The sequence below is a fragment of the Schistocerca gregaria genome, chromosome 8, assembly GCF_023897955.1.
Source record: "Schistocerca gregaria isolate iqSchGreg1 chromosome 8, iqSchGreg1.2, whole genome shotgun sequence".
NCBI lineage: Eukaryota > Metazoa > Arthropoda > Insecta > Orthoptera > Acrididae > Schistocerca > Schistocerca gregaria.
The window spans coordinates 452,718,882-452,741,888 of record NC_064927.1 but is presented as its reverse complement, the minus strand read 5'-3'; the positions used below and the strand labels follow the sequence as shown (position 1 = coordinate 452,741,888).

Sequence of the window (23,007 nt, the reverse complement as noted above, 5' to 3'; positions counted from 1 at the left end):
TCAGTGATTATTTCTGACGTGCTTTCGAGAAAAAGTTTATCAACACATGTGGATCAAAGGTCTTTTCAGTAGAGAACTTCCCTCATACTTATCACCAAAGAACAAAAGCAATTTATTATATTTCTTCATACTCCACATTTAAATTGAAGTTCATTTCCTCATCACTGCTTAAGTTTTGAAGCTTAGTGAAGCAGGATATCCCCAAATAGGTAACAATGCCCTATGAATGTTGATATTTCTTGCACCACCCTACTTGCATGAGGAAGAATTTTCAGCATTGGTAGTCATGAACATGAAACATAGGTCGCAAATGAATGTTGGAGATGACAGTGGTAATTTCCAATCAAATGCTGAGATTTGAAGAACTGATGATGAAGAAGTAAGCTCATCCTTTCCGTTGATTTTATTGCAAAAATAATGTGTGAAAATACAAAGTTGATAATAATGTATTGTATCAACAGTTGGCCCGCCCAGTTGGCCATGTGGTCTAACGCACGGCTTTCCTGGGGGGAAGGAGCGCCTGGTCCCCGGCATGAATCCACCAGGCGGATGTGTGTCAAGGTCCGGTGAACCGGCCAGTCTGTGGATGGTTTTTAGATGGTTTTCCATCTGTCTCGGCGAATGCAGGCTGGTACCCCTTATTCTGCCTCAGTTACACTACATCGGCGACTGCTATGCAAACAAGTTCTCCACGTACGCGTACACCACCATTACTCTATCACGCAAACATAGGGGTTTCGTCTGGTGTGAGATGTTCCCTGGGAGGGTCCACTGGGGGCCAAACCACACAATAACCCTGGGTTCGTTGTGGGGCGGCAGAGGGGTGAAGTGCACTGCGGCAGTCGGCGTTGTGGACCACTGTGGCTGTGGCGGGGACAGAGCCTCTCCGTCATTTCTAGGTCCCCAGTTAACATACAATACAATACATACAATCAACAGTTAGTAACGATGTAACTACTCTTTTTTATTTTTTGGAAACTTTAGTTTATTTACCACATACTTTAATATTAAATGTGAAAGGAGCCATGGGTGTTTATGTTCATTTTAAGGGAACCGTAGACCCAAAAAGTTTGAGCTCTAAAGTATAATACATACAGTGAAGGCCATATTATTCATAATTCCGTGATAACATTGTCTCTAGAAAGGTTTGTCTGGATGTTGTGTAGAACTACTGCTTGTATGTGTATCCTTCCTATAATACATGAACATGGTGATATTTCATCATCTGTGGCTGCTCAATAGAGTCAGCCATTAAAGACTCGCACTATGGCTGGGACTCCCTGTCAGCGCACTTGTCTTCTGCACTGTCCCTCTCCTCTCGCACTGGATGTGTGTGACGTTCACACTCTGAAGTGCACCCAGGGGTTAGAATTTATGGAGATACCCTAATGTCCTAATTAGCAGCCAGTGATATCTGTACTGTGCACCACTGGAAATGGTTATGCACATTTCCTATAGATGTGCAAACACAAGCAAGAAGTCAGCTGTTACAGGCAACTGAGACTGCAGACATTTCACATCAGTTGGCTGAACAGCAAGAATCATTCACCATGGCATTTCAACACCAACCACAGGTGTTGGACAATCAAACTCAGATACTTCAATCATTGGCTTCTGTTTTGTCTAGTCGGCACACTCCTCAGGCCATGTTGCCTGTCGCTTTGCCCTCTGGCCCCCACTGTTTATCCACCTCCCTTTTCTACAAATGATGAGTACACTGAGGAATGGGATGCATACAAATGATGTCTGTGACAACACTTTCAAGCTTTCGGTATTACTGACGCTATTTTATGTCATGCCTTGTTCCTTTCATGGATATTGCCAAGAATGTATCAAGTCCTATGCTAACTCGCTCCTTTTCAGGATCCATCTTCTTCCATGTTTGACTAAATATCTGAACTTCCGTCAAAATACTGTTGCAAGCGCACTCATATCATTGTATCCCAGGTTGAGTTTTACCAACGTAGGAAGCATCCACATCAATCCTATCGAGCATAAGTGGCTGAACTCCAGGGGTTAAGTTGTCATCATCATCTTGTCTGATGTCCATAATGATCAGTATGCTGATCAAATAGTGACAGATGCTATCATTCATTTAGCTCCCCCTGAAGTGGGAGAGCATGTCCTCCAGTGTGAAAATCCATCCCTCTCAAGAGGTTTCAGCTATTGCGCAGTTGTTCAAGGTGTCATGAGCTGCAGGTAACGAAGTTCAATCATGGTGTGAAGTATCAGCAATCCAGTTCTCTTTCATTAACCCTGAGGACCCACAGAGTGGTCAAAATGCTCGGCTACCTGTCATAATTGCCACAAAATAAGTCACACTGCTTCTTTTTCTAATGCAAAAATTCGGCACAAAGATCCTGATGTAGATATGGATGTAAACATTGTATCAGCTATTTCTGTTGCACCAAACAAGGCTTTCACCATTTTTTTTTTTTTTTTTTTTTTTAAATTCTGCACATGGAAATGGATACAGAACTCACATGCAAATGGATACAGGAACTCCGGTAGCCTTGTTAAACTCATGGAGACCTGGGCTCCCGTCTGCTTATTCTTGTGTCATGAAAGTTGGCACATTATAATAAACAGAGTATTCCTATTCTCAGCCAATTCTCTGCCCTGTGACCTGCAAGTCAGTATCTAGTCACTTACATTTCTTGTTGCAGATACTGTATGTAAGGAGAATCTTTTTTGGATTAGATACTTTCAAGTTGTTTGGCTTTTTTAATTTCAGATGAAGTGAATTTAGTGTCAGAACAAGTGCCGTATATGCAGTTAGATGCATTATGTTCTGAGTTTTTCTCTTTGTTCTCTCCTGGACTGAGGTGTCCGAATGAGTTTCAAGTGCACAATACCATGAAACCTTCTGCTAAGTCTCATTTTTTCCAGGTCCGTACGATTCCAGTGACACCCAGGGAACAAGTCAAAGATTAATTAGATTGCCTCATGGAATCCAGTATTGTTTGGCCTATTGCATCAAGTGAATGGTCTACCTCATTAGTATAGTAAAGAAACCGTTGGACTGGTTACACCTCTGTGGCAATTTTAAAAGTTTCTGTGGACACACAATGTGTAGTGCATACTTACCTGATACCGTACTGAGATGAACTCTTTGCGAAGTTATCAGGTCATCAACATTTCTCAGAAATTAACTTGTCGGATGCCTATTTACAATTCCCTTTACATACAGAGTTACAACTTATGTTAGCTGTCAATACCCTTTTGAACCGTACCAATACTTGCAGTTGCCTTTTGGAGCTGCCTGTGATCCCGCTGTTTTCCAATGTTTTTGTGACATCTTACAGCATCTGTACCGGTTGTGCAAACTATTTGGATATCATTGTGGTTTCTGGTCCCACCACTGAGGAGCATCTACATCTACAAAATCTCTGTACTTTTTTTTTCTGTCCTCCAAGCGGCCAAAAATTTAGAAAAATGTAAATTTTTTTCAGCCTTCTACCATTTATCTCGGTTTTGAAGTTTCTCATGAGAGTCTCAAACCCCTGTATCAACATGTTTCTGCTATTGTGTTGCTTCCACACCCTTTGTGAGTCAAAGAAATTCAGGTTTTTTCCAGGAAAAGTCACCTACTACCATAAATTTTTGACTGGGGCAGTGACAATCGTCGCCTGTTACATGCGTTGCTGCACAAAGGGACTCAGTTTGCTGGTTGCCGGCCTGTGAAACCACGTTTTCCACCCTAAAACCATGCTGCATTCTGCGCCCTGCTTAGTGACATACCAACCAGACCTCCACTTGGTCCTTGCGATGGCCGCTTCACAGTACACGCTGAATGTGGTACTGGCTCATAGATATCCCTAAGTCTACAAACAGCCTATTGTTTGTGCCTATAAATGCTGACTCCTGCTCAAAACAGGTATTCTCAGATAGAAAAGGAAGCTTTGGCCATTGTAAATGCTGTGAAGAAATTCCATGTTTTTCTCTATGGTACCAAATTCCACCTGGTCATCAATCACAAACCATTGATATCCATATTCAGTCCTTCTGTGACATTACCAGATGAAGTTCCACATTGCATTCAACATTGGACTCTTTTCCTTTTGCATTGAACTACGAAATTCATTTCCGCCCTACGAATCAGCATGCAAATGCCAATGCTTTGTCCCACCTGCAGGCCAGCCTGGACCCAAGATTTGATGAGGAGGAATTGTTTTGTTTCCACATTGATGTCAACACACAGCAGATGGTTGATGGTTTTCATGGAACTACAACACAGATCGTGAAGGCATTAGCTTTGGGTCCCATTATGTGGAAGGTCATAATATTCATACAACATGGTTGGCCAGATTCACCACCTTCTTGTTCATTTGACTCCTCCACAATTATTACATCTTTTGACATTGATTCTCTGTTCACTTGTAGGCATGGGTCACATGGCTTCTCAAGTAGTGATCCCCTCAGTGCTTTGTTTGGAGTTCTCCATTTATTACGTGCAGATCACTGTGGTGTCTCACGCAAAAAAGCGTTCACAGTATGTGATGTATGAAGCAGCTCCCCGGGCATCATTGTCTACTTGGTGAATACCATCTCATGCATGGGACCATATACATCTACATCTACAACTACATACTCTGAAATCCACCATACGGTGCGTGGCAGAGGGTACCTTGTACCACAACTAGCATCTTCTCTCCCTGTTCCACTCCCAAACAGAACGAGGGAAAAATGACTGCCTATACACCTCTGTATGAGCCCTAATCTCTCTTATCTGTGTGGTCTTTTTATGAAATGTAAGTTGGCGGCAGTAAAATTGTACTGCAGTCAGCCTCAAATGATGGTTCTCTAAATTTCCTCAGTAGCGATTCACGAAAAGAAAGCCTCCTTTCCTCTAAAGACTCCCACCCGAATTCTTGAAGCATTTCCGTAACACTCGTGATGATCAAACCTACCAGTAACAAATCTAGCAGCCCACCTCTGAATTGCTTCTATGTCCTCCCTCAATCCGATCTGATAGGGATCCCAAATGCTTGAGCAGTACTCAAGAATAGGTCGCACCAACATTCTATAAGCAGTCTCCTTTACAGATGAACCACATCTTCCCAAAATTCTACCAATGAACTGAAGACAACCATCCGCCTTCCCCATAACTGGCATTACATGCTTGTCCCACTTCATATCGCTCTGTAATGTTACGCCCAAATATTTGATCGACGTGACTGTGTCAAGCGCTACACTACTAATGGAGTATTCAAACATTACAGGATTCTTTTTCCTATTCATCCGCATTAATTAACATGGCAGCTAACTCAAAATATATATAAATTTTGAGTTAGCTGCCATTCTTTACACCAATCACAAATCCTGTCCAAGTCATCTTGTATCCTCCTACAGTCACTCAATGACACATTCCCGTACACCACAGCATCATCAGCAAACAGCCGCACATTGCTATCCACCCTACCCAAAAGATCATTTATGTAGGTAGAAAACAACAACGGGCCTACCACACTTCCCTGGGGCACTCCAGATGATATCCCCACCTCCGATGAACACTCACCATCGATGACAACGTACTCGGTTCTATTACTTAAGAAGTGGATTTCACTGGCTTCTTTCGCAATGATTATTGGCTGTTTCTTGTTGATGCATATTCTCATTTTCCATATGTTGTTCATTGTGTTTCCATATCCACAACTGCCACCTTTGCAGCCTTGTCCAAAGTTTTTTCACTCAAAAGCTAGCCCACGATGTTAGTGTCCAATAATGGTCCACAATTTTCATCGCAAGAGTTTGCAGCATTTTGCAATTCCTGTGGTATCCATCACATCCTCACCTACCATTCCATCCTCTATCTAATAGTGAGACACAATGTCTAGTGCAAACAATCAAAATTCAGATGAGACAGAATGTTGCCAACTCTTTGTCCAACATTGCCTTAGATCAGGTTCTCTCATTGAGGCATTTCACACCATTTGGTGAAATGAGCCCTGTGGAGCGACTCCATGGGTGCCAGCTGAGGACACTGCTACACCTCCTGCATTCTGCACCCAGACATCAACCTGTGTGGCCACAGCACTTCTTCCAGTGGGTGTGACTGTCTGGGCACATGGTTTCGGACATCATACTAAACAGATTCCGGCTGTCATCACCAGATCCTGGGGACAGTGTCTCTGCAACATCTGCACAGAGGATGGCCTCTGCTCGAGACACCATGATCAGCTTTGCCTTTGCATGGATGGCAGGCATCCCCTGATGTCACACCTTCACCTCCGAGTCTGTCCACGTCAGGCATCACATTACCTGCTTCAAGCGAGGGCATCTGTCTTCGGTAGCTGAACCAGCAGCTCCTCTATTGCTTCCAACACCATCATCAGAGATTCTGTCATTTGGTGGTACCAGTATCATCAGCACCGCGATCACTGTCACCAGAGCAGATGACCAAGGTCGACATGGAAACAGCCCTGGTGTTGCCATACGGTTAGACTCAGGAAGGTGGGCGCAGAATGTATCTGCGTCCAAAGCACTGCAGACCAGGTTAGCCAAGCTACAATTGGTCTCAGTTCTCTATGTATATTGTTACAGCTCTTTGTGTATGTAATTGGTTCCTGCTGAATGTTACTTAAATGCTGTGTTCGTGTCACTAACGCTTCTGTGGAATAAAGCTGTGTTCAGTTTACTGTCTTCTTATGCCCAATTACAACAAGAAGGATAATTTAAGGGTACAACATATTTGTTGTTTAAATTCCTTTTTACAGACGTCATAACTGTATAGTGATTGCAATATTAAAAATACAAATTTCCGATATGGGCATCAATGATTGTAATGGTAAGTTACAAACAGGACTGAAATACGTATTCCTGGTCATGCAGAACTGAAAATCGATATTGGTAGTGTAGAATGACCTAAATGTTCTTAGAAGGGAAAAAAGTGTTGTGTATGAGAGACAAAGAAAGACAGTGTCTGACATAACATGAACCTTTTTTATTTTAGTAGGAATGGTTAAAAATGTGGAATGTTGTTGTGTTCCTCCAACTGAAAAGTGTCACTTTCGTACAGACTTCCTGAAAATCATACATTTTGGCAGTGAATGGAAGGACCTTTTGCCATTTTTATTGCGAACTACTACAGCTAATAGAGTGTCTCCAATCGAAACAGAAATAAAACAATTAGCTGTTTTACCACAATGCGGTCCACACTTAATAAATGAAATTTTACATTAACAAGTTAGGCTGTCAACCATCTGATGCTGAGTATTCTAGTACATCTATGCAAATTAATAAATTTATGTCGCCCACTGGATTTTTCAGTCTCTATGTGAAGGTTAATCTCAGGAACTACTATATGGATTTAGATACTGTTTTCACTAATAGACTTATTCATGAGAAATGTTTGTGTGTGTAATTTACAATTACAATAATGATGAGTATGTAATACATGGATTGTTACCTGTTCCATAGTTATTTGGGTGTGGAGTGACATCTTGTGGTAACGGTGGGAGGTACAAGCTGGTCAGTTACAGAGAACGCTGTATCTAGTGGCAAAACAATAAGGTAAACAGTCACTGCAACTCCAGAGAGGAGCAAAGCTGGACCAGAATCTATATTTATTGTAAATTCGAGAGTCCACTGTATTTTCCTGTCTCCACGTGAAGGCTAATCTCAGCAACTACTGTAGAAATTTTGATTTATTTTTCACTAATAGATACACCAATGAGGAAAGTTTATGCTTGCAATTTATTATCGCTATGCCAGGCACGTTTTCTGACCGAAGATGTTTAGCACTACCCATGCGAAGCCTGAGCAGGGCATTAGTTGCACTTAACACATAATTAGATGTGACGGTCAGTTCACTGACATTATCCTGAGGGGCCAAGCTGCACACAAGACTGTAACCAAAAGATCTAAACTTCTTGTGTTGGCAAGATGGTGGACAACGGCGACTCCCTCCCCCCCCCCCCCCCCTCCCCCCCCCATCTCATCCTATAGCTGACTGCTGCTATCAGGATGTGTAAAGCCATCTCACTATATTCTAATCTCACTGACAACACATACTTTTGTGCTCAGAGGCACGAGAGACTGGTGTCTGGCACCGTAAAACAAAAAGTTGCAAGCAGGATACAACTGACAGAAATGAGATGACTCCAGAGTAGGAGCTAAAAACCCGTGGTGAGACCCAACCCTTTGGGCAGCAAGTAGACACAGAATAAGAGAGCACTACCTTTAACTACGTGGACATTCCACTACTATACTTATCAATTTCAACACCTAAGGACATAACCGAGGAACATTGCTTCAACCGACGGAAAGCTGTTTGTCGTCGCGAATATGTGGTCCGGTATTTGCACCACTGTGTTACTTGGCACATAAGCTCACCTGCTCCATTGGTTCCAGCTCGACCTTGAGCTCCTCGAGCTGCGAGCACAGCTCCCTCTCCTTGTGCAGCTGATGCTCCTCCACGTTCAAGGCTTCGTACATCTGGTTCACCAAGTTCCGGACATCTGACAGCCGCTGCAGTTCTTCCTGCAAAACAGAACATGTGCTTAGTAACCGGGAGACTGTCATCTGCCATGTGTATTTCTGGCAACAACTTCAGCACGTGTAGAAAGAGTTACTACAAAGCAATGTGAGGGTTGTCAAAGTTTTAATTACCACCTTGAAAAGATAGTTATATGTGGCTCCGTAAACTTTCCCGGCAGAATAGTTGGTTGTATTCATGTCGGGTCTCCAGCCGGAACATACCATCATCTGGATACATCCGGATGACAATATGTTCCAGCCGGAGACCTGACACAAATGCAATACACTGACATAATTATTTTTTGTATCTTCTTCTCTGCTGAGCCAGCAGTTTGTATAAGGTCATAATAGACATCTTCTTACACTTCTGACAAAATTAGCTGAAAACTGTTTATTTATTGCTCACGATACAAGTTCACGACAAGCTTGTTTCAGCATATGTACCATTATCAACAGTTCATCTAGATGGAATGACATCCAAAAATAATCCTTGTACACAAGTTCTTTTACACTGATCATCCAGAACATTATGACCACCTACTTAATAGCTGGTACATCCACCTTTGGCAGGGATAACAGTGGCATTGTATCGTGGCACGGAAGCAATGAGGCCTTGGTAGGTTACTGGAGTGAGTTGGCGCCACATCTGTGCACACAAGACACCTAATTTCCGTAAATTTTGGTGGAGGGGTGGGGGGACAGGGTGTGATGAGTTCTGACACCATGTTCAATCACATCCCACACGTTTTCGATTGGGTTGAGGTCTCCCGAGTTGGAGGATCGGCGCATCAACTAGAACTCACCACGGTTTTCCACGAACCACTCCATCACAATCCAGACCTTGTGACAATACACATTGTCTTGTTTAAAATGCCACTGCCATCGGGACATAATCGCCGTGAAGGGGTGTACGTGGTCTGCAACTGGTGTACAGTACTCCTTGGCCATCTTTTTGCCTTGCACGATATCCATTGCATGCTGGGTGCTCGTATGAATGTTACCTGGAGCATAATGGAGCTGCCGTCAGCTCGTCTCCGTCCCACAGTACAGGTGTCGAGGAGCTGTTCCCCTGTAAGACAACAGTGTTGAAGACACAGCTCTCCTTGAATACCCGGCAATTTGTGCAGATTCTGAAATGCTCATGCCAAGACTCTGGCTCACCACAACCTTCCCTCAGTCAAACACAGACAGATCGAATGCCTTCCCCATTCTACACACAAACAACACACTCACTGATGCCACATGGATCGTGCGTGTGTTCGACTAGTAGTCATTCCTCACCAGGTGATGCTGGTATCGCTTGGATGGGTTTATACCGATAGTAGGTTGGCGGTCATAATACTCTGGCTGATCAGGATATGTACTGTGTTTTTAACATAGGTCATGTATTTACATTGTCTAGATAAAGTGACATTCATAAATCATGTTAGAACATAAATTCTTTTGTGTATTATGCTGGTATTTTCTGTGACCTATCTAAGGCACTTTGCTCTGTGAATCACAGTATTCTTCTAGGTAAATTGAATTTTTATGTAATTAATGGCATAGTCAACCAATGGATAATGTCATATCCAACCAAAAGAATGCTGAAAGTTGTACTTAGTAATTCAGTCAACATAGTCTGGGGATGTAATCCCGACTTGAGAGAAATTGCATATGGGGCTCACATATGCAGCTTAATTTTACTTCTACTATAGTTCCTCACATACACAAATAATCTTCCGCCTAAGACACAACAAGCAGATGATGCTAGTACGGTGATCAGTCCAAGGGTACATACAGGAACAGAAGAAACAGTAAACAATGTTCTTAAAAGTATCATTGACTGGTTATCTGTGAATTTTAAAAAGACGCAGAATATTCAGTTGTGGACATCTAGGGGTACTACACCAACAATACGTATAATACTTGGTGAAGAAACACTAAATATAATGGAAGCTTCAAAATTCTTAGGTGTTCATACTGATGAGAATTTAAACTGGAGAAAGCACATTTTGGAACTCCTACAAAACTTGGTTCAGCCTCATTAGGACTTAAGAGTCATTACAAACCTTGGGAAGAGACAAATCAGTAAATTGGCATATTTTCCACATTTTCATTCAATAATGTCGAGTGAAGTAATGTCCTGGGTAAGTCATCTTTACGAAAGAAACTCTCTACTGCTCAAAAACGTGTTGTAAGAATAATATGTGGTGTCCATCCATGATCATCTTATAGACATCTGTTTAAGGAGTTGGGCATTCTGACTACTGCTTCACAGCACATTTATTCCCTCATGAAGTATGTTGTAAATAGTCCACCACAGTTCAAAAGAGGCAGTGATGTCTATAATTCCAACAGGAAAAGTGACATTCATTACTCCACATTAAGGTTGTCTTTAGCACACAATGGGTGCACAATACCCCAACTAAAATTTCTGATCATTTGCCCAGCGATATAAGATATCTGACAGACAGAAAAGTAAAATTTGAAAACAAACTGCGAAAGTTTCACCTTGACAACTCCCATTCTTTGGAGCAATTTCTATTATTGTAATGTGTAAAAGGTGGTGAGCAGTTATTACTAACTCACATCACAATTATAATAAATAAAAACTTATAAATGTCAACTGGTAGTTATTTTCACAAATTAATTTGCAATGTGAATGTAAAATGGGTTGTACCACATCTTTATGATTCTTCGTACAAAATTTTCTATGTAACGTGAAAATAAGTAACTAATATAGGTCACATACGGTATTTACTTTCTGCAGAAATTTCGTGTTATTTTATGACAGTTGTAAAATGACAGATCGTACACAAAAAGCAAAATTTGAATGATCTGTAATTTTACAACTGTCAAGAAAATAAAACTAAATTTCTGTAGAAAGTAAATACCTGACCTTTGTTAACAACGCAGGTACATAAAAAAACTTACGTTCCAAGATGATTTATGGACGTCACTCCATATAGAATCTAGAGGAAACTTGATACAGATGCACATATGCGGGAAAAAGCTTAGTCCCGGTAAATGGCGAGATCATCTTAGCCCAGTACAGACAGCACTGAAAAGGGGGTTGAGTTGTAAAAGGTGGAGTGAGTTTGATTTTCAGATATGGTGCCTGTATTACCCCAAGTCCTAGATCTCCCCTTTGTATGTTATCCATCATCTCGAGAAAAACCGACAAGAAAAGTCACTTTTCTCAGTTTTTCCTTAGTAACTCACTCGCAGTGTATTTTACGCTACAATATGTCATTATCAGTTTTAAAGAGCGTTAAATTTCCTGCAAGTTTCATATACAGGATGTTCGGAAATATCCATGCACATATTTCGTATTGGCACCCATGCCAGGAAACGCACCGACTCCGTGGTGCAGTCGTTTGAAAACATTATTTTTTAGTAGGTTTGTAAGCAACAGGATTGTCATGGGCCGAGCGAATGTACCAGGGTATTGCTCCAGTTCACTGCTACTAGCGCGACGTCGTCATAACGAGCCTATGGGTAACATACAAATACTGCATCATAAACTAAGAATGAAATTAAAAAGTAAAGTAGCTTTTCCAAACTTTGTCAGTGTATGATTCCGTATATTAATGTTTAAACTGTTAAATCTCAGAGTGACCAGACGAATATGTTTCCCTAAATAGATCGTTATAAATAAAAAGCAAATGGCACTAAATAATGACGGTAGAAAGCCAAAAATTATTCAGGATGTGCAAATGTATTTCACAATCAACTGTTACAAGTCTCAACTTGATGGGTGTAAGATTTTCGTCAAAATCAGTGTTTTTACGAAAAACTTAATGCGCTAAATATTAGGCTGGAAAAGTTCTGAATAGGGTTTAAGTAGCCTAAATGCACCACTTCTCATAAAAACTGCTGTAAAAGCCTTAAAATGTTCTATTTTAGTTACATAAATAAAGAGAAATGAATATTTGTGTTTTGGGTACAAAAAGCATTTACAAGAAATTTTTGCCGCAATATATATATATATATATATATATATATATATATATATATATATATATATATATATATATTTGACAGTTTTGTAAAACTCTGCAATTGGTGCCATTTGGGCTAATGGCTTCCTAAATTGCACCACGGGGTGCCAAAATCGCTCCTGTTCCTACTATTACGCGAATTTTGGTTGAAAATTTGTTTTTAAATTTAAGGATATACTCCATATAATTAATTATTTATTTATTTCACTGAATATCTCACACAAATAGCCTTTAAAATATTCGTAATAATGCTTTGCTGTTATTGAAAAAAAGAAAATAAATTTATCATTGTTAAGATACAGTTTAACTTATGTACAAACTCACACTGAAAGGTCATTTCACATTTTAAAACACCAGTACAGGTTTCATGAGCCCATTTTCTGCAAATTGAGCATTTTAGCATATCATCCACCTCTCCTCGGTAATGACTATCACAGAGACAAGCAGAGAAACAGACAATATGGGAACCAAAATAATTCTTAGCAAGGGAGACAGAATAACTTCAGACGCAACAGTTCAGCGCGTTGTTACGATTCCGAGAGAAATTCTCCACCACATGACCGACAAACAAGAAACTATGTAAACTACCGACAAAACGACGGACCAGAATTCCATCAGAACTGGCGGGATTCAAACAAAGCAGGGCACTCTCGACAAGGTGAATTTGTAGAAGTTAGGTCTCCTAATCCCAATAACCACGCACGCGAACAAAGAAACAGACAATGACTCGCACCGGAGGCAGCCACGTGCGCCGACTGGCTCAGAGAAAAATAACATAAACGCTAACCTTAGGAAAAATTCCAATATTCTTTACCGACGTATACAACATGATAATTGCTTTGAAGCTGAAACTCTGCGCACTAGGAAGAGTGAAGTATTACACTACATTTCACATGTAAAACCATTTATTGAGAGTTAATCTGTTTTTTAACTTTGTCGTTGCCATATAACTTTTCACTTTACATTACTAGTATGCTTTGTCAGACTTAGAATCTCTTGACATGCAACAATGTTCGAAGTTAAATATCCAGTCAAGAACCAAGAGAACTTATTTAGACAGTATTTACGAATTCATTGTTATTGTGAACAGAGGACACAGTGTCACAGTGTGTGTACATTCTTGCTTGATAGTTGCACGATTACTAACGACTGTAAGGCTTACATACTTAGAACATTTACCAGTACTGCTAATGAGATTTTAATGCAACACTTTAGGTTTACTTGAAAATACATTCTGGATTTAAAGTACTTTCTGTGAGATACCAGATGACACAGTGCTTAGTTTATGTGACAGCTACATGATTTTATCACGACGCTACTATTAAGTGACAATTTACAATGTTGCTTTTGCGTTTAATCTGTTTTATATCTGCATAGTTTTTCTGAATTCTTCTGGAAAAGAAAACATGTTTTAGTATTAACGTTTGTGGTATAGCTACAATGAGACAGCCTTTTCTGTAGCACAACAATACGTTACAGTACAGTGCTTACTTCATCACGCCAATAAGCGTAGTAACTACGATACCTATACGCAAAGCATTTCACTTTTGTTTATCATGAGGTAAGTACATTGACTTCTGCAGAACTTAGCTTTCGGAGGACGATAACTACGACACTTCCACAGAGATTATCTTACAACAAGACGCACAGTTTAGCGCTACAGGACACGCATTTGAGTGATTAATTTTGTACTTAAAACATTTATTTTTAAAGATATTTGAAGTACAATGATACAAAGGTTTTCCGTGATACATTTCATTCCATTGCTGTAATCTGTAACACCTGAGGATATAATTACATTAATCCTCAGGGGGGTACACGCTTACTTTGTCTACCATGTATGTGGCAAGCACAAGGAGCCCTAGCTAATATGGTATATGCTTATACAACTTTACACATCGGTACCATATTTCTCTAACACAGAATTACACAGCTATCTGATGATTTAACTGAGAGAGACAAATATTTATTTTACTACATCAATGACACATGTTTACGTAATTACACGTTGGATAACTTCACACTTATGAAATTGTATTTTGTCTGTACTTTGTGAAATGTTCATATTTTTTCGGAACCATTGTGATACTATGAGAGCTTTGAATGATGTATTTGGTATGAGATCATGATTTTTAAAGAACGTATGAGGCAGATGACACTTTGACATGAGCAGAGAATTTTTTTAGGTTTTGAAATTATTGGAGGAAGCTACGACGATTTTGAGAGTTGACTGAGGCGTTATGATGTTGTTATTACGATGACTATGTGTATTATGCTGTTGCGGCATGTTTATGATCAATAAACTGATGCTATATGAGTTATTTGATTATGCTACGTATCTGTTATGATGAAATATTGAGGAAGTGTCGACGAATAAGGTAGGGAATAATGAGTAGTGGTTAGGGACTCTGGTTTGTGAAAAAGGTTGTTGGAAACCAAGAATCGTACTTTAAGAGTTATGAAATGTATGTAAATGCGTGAATGTATTACAATGCCGACGGAACTTTTTTGAACACTGTTATATCAATAGGATATTGTTTCTACAGATTTGTAACGCAAATTCTTGACCTGTGAAATTTTTTATATGAGACTGCCACTGTAGCGGGAACTGGTGTCGTAAATATTTCGGTAAGAAAGTTAAGTGACCACCTGCACGTAATGCGTCGTGGGCACCCAGCTGCGCGACAGCCACCTAGAAACAAGCCATTAGTGTGTGCCTTTCTGAGGCACAAGAAAAAAAGGGCCATTATCCTCGCTATTGACATTTATTTGTAGAAAGCGTCGCAAATACGACACGCTCAAACTTGAAAACATATGATTACACTTTGGAGTTCTTAATTTATGATATTTACTGAAATGAAATGATGAGAAACACTTCATGTCTATTGTCTTGCTAGTTGGAAGATTGTTTACTGCATTATGAAATGACTTATGGCTAGCGAATGACGTTTCATGCCTTGCTTTGCCTATCTTGTTTAATATCTGGTTTCTAGTTGCACTGCAGCATTGGTTAAAATACAGGGTGTTTCAAAAATGACCGGTATATTTGAAACCGGAATAAACCTAAAACTAAACGAGCAGCGATAGAAATACACCGTCTGTTGCAAAATGCTTGGGACAACAGTACATTTTCAGGCGGACAAACTTCCGAAATTACGGTAGTTACAATTTTCAACAACAGATGGCGCTGCAAGTAATGTGAAAGATATAGAAGACAACGCAGTCTGTGGGTGCGCCATTCTGTACGTCGTCTTTCTGCTGTAAGCATGTGCTGTTCACAACGTGCATGTGTGCTGTGGACAACATGGTTTATTCCTTAGAACAGAGGATTTTTCTGGTGTTGGAATTCCACCGCCTAGAACACAGTGTTGTTGCAACAAGACGAAGTTTTCAACGGAGGTTTAATGTAACCAAAGGACCGAAAAGCGATACAATAAAGGATCTGTTTGAAAAATTTCAACGGACTGGGAACGTGACGGATAAACGTGCTGGAAAGGTAGGGCGACCGCGTACGGCAACCACAGCGGGCAACGCGCAGCTAGTGCAGCAGGTGATCCAACAGCGGCCTCGGGTTTCCGTTCGCCGTGTTGCAGCTGCGGTCCAAATGACGCCAACGTCCACGTATAGTCTCATGCGCCAGAGTTTGCACCTCTATCCATACAAAATTCAAACGCGGCAATCCCTCAGCGCCGCTACCATTGCTGCACGAGAGACATTCGCTAACGATATAGTGCACAGGATTGATGACGGCAATATGCATGTGGGCAGCATTTGGTTTACTGACGAAGCTTATTTTTACCTGGACTGCATCACGCTATCTGGACATTCTTCGTGAATTTGTGGCGGTACAAACTGCCTTAGACGACACTGCGAACAGCTCGTGGTTTATGCAAGATGGTGCCCGGCCACATCGCGCGGCCAACGTCTTTAATTTCCTGAATTAATATTTCGATGATCGTGTGATTGCTTTGGGCTATGCGAAACATACAGGAGGTGGCGTGGATTGGCCTCCCTATTCGCCAGACATGAACCCCTGTGACTTCTTTCTGTGGGGACACTTGAAAGACCAGGTGTACCGCCAGAATCCAGAAACAATTGAAGAGCTGAAGCAGTACATCTCATCTGCATGTGAAGCCATTCCGCCAGACACGTTGTCAAAGGTTTCGGGTAATTTCATTCAGAGACTACGCCATATTATTGCTACGCATGGTGGATATGTCGAAAATATCGTACTATAGAGTTTCCCAGACCGCAGCGCCATCTGTTGTTGACAATTGTAACTACTGTAATTTCGAAAGTTTGTCTGCCTGAAAATGTACTGTTGTCCCAAGCATATTGCAACAAACAGTGTATTTCTATCGCTGCTTGTTTAGTTTTTATTGTCGTTTCAAATATACCCGTCATTTTTGAAACACCCTGTAAAATTTAATAGATGTACTAATATAGTTATTTTATGCCTACAGATCCAGTAAAAAAAATTATAATCTACTTCCAAGAAAACAAGGGAACATAAATAGACATTTCCCTGTACAGGAACTGCATAAATAATTTTTTTTTAAGATTTGGTAACTTATCTGCTAGTGTATGTTCTCGTGATGCATCACTCTAGTGTTAAGATGTGACATAGGTATTAAACATTTTTACTGTAATATTTTTTCTGCTTCAGCTTTGTCATGTTTAGATATAAGTTATTGCATTTGCTGCTGTTGTTTGCCAGGCATAATGTTAATGAATTTGACATTGTATTACTCTGTTAAGCCAGTTTTACTACAGATTTATTTTTCTTGTTTGCTGCACATTGCGTTATATTAGTTGTAATATTGCTGCTTGCTTTGACAACTTCCATTTTTTTATTGCCTTATATTAGTTTTAATATTGCTGCTTGCTTTGACAATTTCGATTTTTTTCATTGCTGTTTGTAATAATTGTTTTGTGCTGCTGCATTGCCTCGTCCCTCAGTTTAGCATCTGAGCTCAGTAGCTTTAAGTTAGCTTAAGATGGGGTAGGCTATAAAAGAGAACGAGTTGTGATGAATTGGAAGAAATGCATTGAGAAGCTATAAGAAATGATTTGGCCAAAAAAGTAGTGTACAGTGGAGAAAAACTATTTTTGCAAGAGGATGTGAACAAAATACAGAAAGCATGCTTGGATAGGATATTTTTGGTGGAAACAAATGTTGAGATATGACGAGAGATCTACATAATGAAGTTTTGGGTTGGACTGCAGTACCAAATGTTTCCTCTTGTGTTATCCCACTGCGTGTTTGTGTACCCTTGTGTATTTATTTTCTTCCTGTCTCTGTGCACTGTTTCATAGAATTTTTTCTCTTCTAATACTAAGCTACATTCACTATGATGAGGAATACTGTTATCCTCAAATATAATTTGCATTAATAACATGTTATTTACTTCGTAAAGATGTTTACACATTATTTATTCTGTTTCGTTCTAATGCTCATGTGTGAAGTTGATGTTTCAAAAGTTATTCTGATCTTTTATGTATGTACTTATGTCATAATTCTTGTAACACTGATGTACATGTTTATTTCTATTCTTTTGTAAAGCCTGTTTTACTACAAATGTTATCTGTATTGTTATGTTCTTTAATGATGTATTTTGTACCTTTGCTATTGTATTAATATGTTATAAAATTGTAATTGACACCAGTTGATCAAATTAAGTAATTTGTAAGTTACATTTCACTGCACACGTTTCTGTTGGTCATAGTATATGGACAATATGTGAGAAGTAGGGACTGTTAGTGTTTGCACATGTGTTGACAATTCAGCAAGGGACTGGATAACAGTATTGCTGTTTCTAAAGTCATTTCAAACAAATTTTTTGTGAGTGTACAAGTGGTGGTTTATTGACTTCCTATATTCTCCGCAAGACTCTTCGATGGTGATTATGCACCTGCACAGTCGCAACAGATGGCTGCTGTCAGTCTCTACAAGGATTACAGTGGGTCAGCACCTTTGATGACCCACCAATACCATTATTTCTACAGTGAGTCTGCACCTTTGATGACCAACCAATACCATTATTTCTACAAGGACTGCAGTGTGTTTGCACCTGTGATGACCCACCACTACCATACTCTCTACCAGGACTACAGTGGGTCTACTCTGTGGCGACCTACCTACCAATATTCTTCAAAACTTGGACTGACTCTGCTGTGGGTTTGCTCTGTTGTGGCCCATTACCTGTCAGCATGTCAAGAGTCAGCACTGTCTTTCCGTTGGAAGGACAATACTTCTTCTTCAAGAGTGTTTGGAAAACCACTACTTCCGTGTGCATTTTCTTTTACTGCTCAGACATTGAGCAAAAACACTGCTATTTTACTGTGATGAAGGATCAGGACTGTCTTTATGGACTGTGAGAAAATTTTAGCTTTTGACCAACATTGTATCGATAAGTGTGTGCATTCCATTTCTTTGTTATTGTAATTATGAACAAATTTATCAAATCTGTATTGGCCACTGCCCAAAACAATTTGTAAAATTTTTTGTGGTGAGCATGGGGGCTGTGTAAGTAGGCTGTTTAGGTTTTCTTATTGGTAACGCCACGTAGCGCTCTGTATGAAAATCGCTGGCTGTGCCGTGTGCAGTCTGTGGCTGGTTTGCATTGTTGTGTGCCATTGTAGTGTTGGGCAGCTGGATGTTAATAGCGCGTAGAGTTGCGCAGTTGGAGGTGAGCCGCCAGCAGTGGTGGACGTGGGGAGAGAGATGGCGGAGTTTTGTAATTTGTAAGACTGGATGTCATGAACTGCTACATATATTATGACTATTAAGGTAAATACATTGTTTGTTCTCTATCAACATCTTTCATTTGCTAACTATGCCTGCCAGTAGTTAGTGCCTTCCGTAGTTTGAATCTTTTATTTAGCTGGCAGTAGTAGTGCTCGCTGTATTGCAGTAGTTCGAGTAACCAAGATTTTTGTGAGGTAAGCGATTTGTGAAACGTATAGGTTAATGTTAGTCAGGGCCATTTTTTTGTAGGGATTATTGAAAGTCAGATTGTGTTGCGCTAAAACTATTGTGTGTCAGTGTAAGCACATTCGTGTATAATTGTTCTAAGGGGACGTTTCACCTAACTAACCTAAGGACATCACAACATCCATGCCCGAGGCAGGATTCGAATCTGCGACCGTAGCAGTCGCGCGGTTCCGGACTGAGCGCCTAGAACCGCTCGGCCACCTCGGCTGGCTAAAAATGTGTCACATTGAAAGGTGAACACAGACACAAATAGTATCACCAAGTTTCACCGGCACTGGCGCAGCTTGATCATTAAGAGGTGATGGTTAAAACATGGTGACTGCCCCTTGCACTTAACGTATCGAACACGACCATAAATAAATAAAAGAAAGCAAAAACGGTCCAAACAAAGATTATTTTGTTTCCCAGGCCCTGTGTGTTTGCTTACACTACTGAAAATCGCTTGAAAACACATTGTACATAAATTCCAATGTTCAGTTGTTCAGTACCAGGTTGTTTTTTTCCGTGTCTCAATATGTAAAAGTGGAACCTTTACGGTATCGCTTTATTGTTCGTGTGCCTGTCCGACTGTTAAGAAACCTTTTTGTCAGGAAATGTATGTCACATGTTAGGGTATATGGTCCCATGGCGGTGTAAAAATTTAAGCTTCTAAGTCAATTCAGTCACAAGATATGACCGTTTATGTTACATATTTTGATACTCTCAAACTGACTCACCGAAACCCACAGAGTACCTCTCGTTGACCTAGAATTATGAAATCTGGCAAGAAGCAAGGTTCCAGACTACGACTAAAGGGAAAAATCCGAATTTGTAATTACATCGACGAAAAAATTTTCTTTTGTCATTTGTTATCCGACATAAAATTGAAATTAATACATTCTCTAAAGTCTTTGAATCCTTGGAACGGATGTGTTACCAGTATCAAAGTCAGTATCAGGCAGAAGTGATAAAGATTCTCGCTCCCAGGAATGTATGAACCGTCTACATTTACAATTAAGTTTGTATGGAACTCTGCGAGTCCTACTGGCACCTGTCTATTTTTTTAAAAAATTGGACTACAGTGTTTTTTTGTACCAAGAGACATCTGAGACAAAAGCTGTTTTGTAGATCACAGAAGGCAACACGCAGTAACAGCACAATGGGTATGGGAATTCTTATGCTGTTGCGGCAAGCATCCCGGCACTACTATACGTTGAGAGAAGATTAGATTAGATTAGAGAAGATTAGATTAGATTAGATTAGATTAGATTTACATCTACATCTACACGGACACTCTGCAAATCACATTTAAGTGCCTGGCAGAGGGTTCATTGAACCACCTTCACAATTTTCTATTATTCCAATCTTGTATAGCGCGCAGAAAGAACGAACACCTATTATCTTTCCGTACGAGTTCTGATTTCCCTTATTTCATCGTGGTGATGGTTTCTCCCTATGTAGGTCGACGTCAACAAAATATTTTCGCATTCGAAGGAGAAAGTTGGTGATTGGAATTTTGTGAGAAAATTCCGTCGCAACGAAATGATGTCCAGCCCAAATCCTGTATCATTTCAATGATACTCTCTCCCATATTTCGCGATACTACAAAACGTGCTGCCTTCTTTGAACTTTTTCTATGTACTCCGTCAGTCCTACCTGGTAATGATCCCACACCGTGCAGCAGTATTCTAAAAGAGGACGGACAAGCGTAGTGTAGGCAGTCTCCTTAGTAGGTCTGTTGCAGTTTCTAAGTGTCTTGCCAATAAAACACAGTCTTTGGTTAGCCTTCCCCACGACATTTTCTCTGTGTTCCTTCAATTTAAGTTGTTCATAATTGTAATTCCTAGATATTTAGTTGAATTTACGGGCTTAGATTTGATTGATTTATTGTGTAACCAGTTTAACGAGTTCCTTCTGGCACTCATGTGGATGACCTCACACTGCTCTTTGTTTATGGTCAACTGCCAATTTTCGCACCATTCAGATATCTTTTCTAAATTGTTTTGCAATTTGTTTCGAACTTCCGATGACTTTATTAGTCGATAAACGACAGTGTCATCTGCAAACAACCTAATATGGCTGCTCAGATTGTCTCCCAAATCGTTTATATAGATAAGGAACAGCAAAGGGCCTCTGACACTTCCCTGGGGAACGCCAGAAATCTCTTCTGTTTTTCGATAACTTCCCGTCAGTTACTACAAACTGTGACCTCTCTGACAGGAAATCACAAAAGCACGCAATTTCACTACGATCCGCTCGTGTGGTACAGTGTCTAAAGACTTTCGGAAATCCACAAATACGGAATCGATCTGAAATCCCTTGCCAAAAGCACTTAACACTTCATGCGAATAAAGAGCTAAACATCGAATGTTTGCGTCCTGTGAGTCACTGTAAAACCAAGTGTACCGACATACTGTGTTTATTTGTGTACATAGCTTAATAATGCACATTATAAGAAGCAATCTGATGTGAATACCACAAGGCAGCAGTAGGGTGCAAGTGAGGCATCACCCCGAGGGCGCATCAGCCCAGACCAGGACGTCGCTCCAAAGTACCGTTTGACACGTGACGTCACATACACCCCCCCCCCCCCCCCCCAAGACGGCGGCCATGGCGTCACATGATGCCGCTACTACCATTAGACCAGTGATGTCACAGACACACTGATTGGGCTCCAACCACAAAGTAGGTCACCCCAAGGGCCGGCGTCATTCCACAGTAGGTCACCCCAGACCAGGACGTCGCCCCAAAGTACCGTTATCCAAAATAGCGGCCCTGACGTCACAGACGCACCCCCGACATGGTGGCGATGACGTCGCCCCAAAGTAGGTCACCAGGACATCGCCCCAAAGTACCGTTATGCAAGATGGCGGCTGTGACTTCACAGACACACCCCCGAGGTGGTGGCGATGACATCGCCCCAAAGTAGGTCACCCCAGACCAGGACATCGCCCCAAAGTAGGTCACCCCAGACCAGGACATCGCCTCAAAGTACCGTTATCCAAGATGGCGGCTGTGACTTCACAGACACACTCCTGAGATGGTGGCGATGACGTCACCCCAAAGGAAGGAATTAGTTAAAGTCTCCACCTTGATCCTCAACCGACCGCCACGCCCCCCAACCAACCCATGTTGGCGGTATATATTATATTATTATGATATTTGGAAAATGTACAACATCAACAGCAACGCAATTCCCATGAGCAAGTGTGCAGTTAGATCTACAACTGTCGACTCAAGACGACACGCTGCATCCTCGCTACTAAGAAACCTCACGAGTTTTCTTTGGTACCCAATACACCCCACTTTCGCTAATAAACGTTGGATTATTACTGAGTCAAATGCTGTCTGGCAGTCGACAAATACTGCACCTTCCTGACTGCCTTGATTATTGGTTTTCAGGACGTAATGTGACAGATGTGCAAGTTAGATTTCACATGACCGACTTTTTTCCGAATCCATGCTGGGTGCTACGGGGGAGGACTTCTGTTCGAAATATCTGATTACATAATTATGAAAAGCTCTGCTCTGAACAGGCACAAACTGCTTTTTTTAACATCTAAACATGTTTCG

The 23,007-nt window shown here is 40.7% G+C and overlaps 1 protein-coding gene across 1 annotated transcript in view; it reads right to left on the bottom strand.

The window, feature by feature from the left end:
* LOC126285240 (calcium uniporter protein, mitochondrial) overlaps positions 1-23,007 on the bottom strand; it is a 244,260-nt gene that overhangs the window by 21,904 nt on the left and 199,349 nt on the right. Inside the window, exon 5 of the mRNA XM_049984537.1 lies at positions 8,335-8,481. Within this exon, the coding sequence (XP_049840494.1) occupies positions 8,335-8,481 (147 nt within the window). The remainder of the gene's footprint in view (positions 1-8,334; positions 8,482-23,007) is intronic.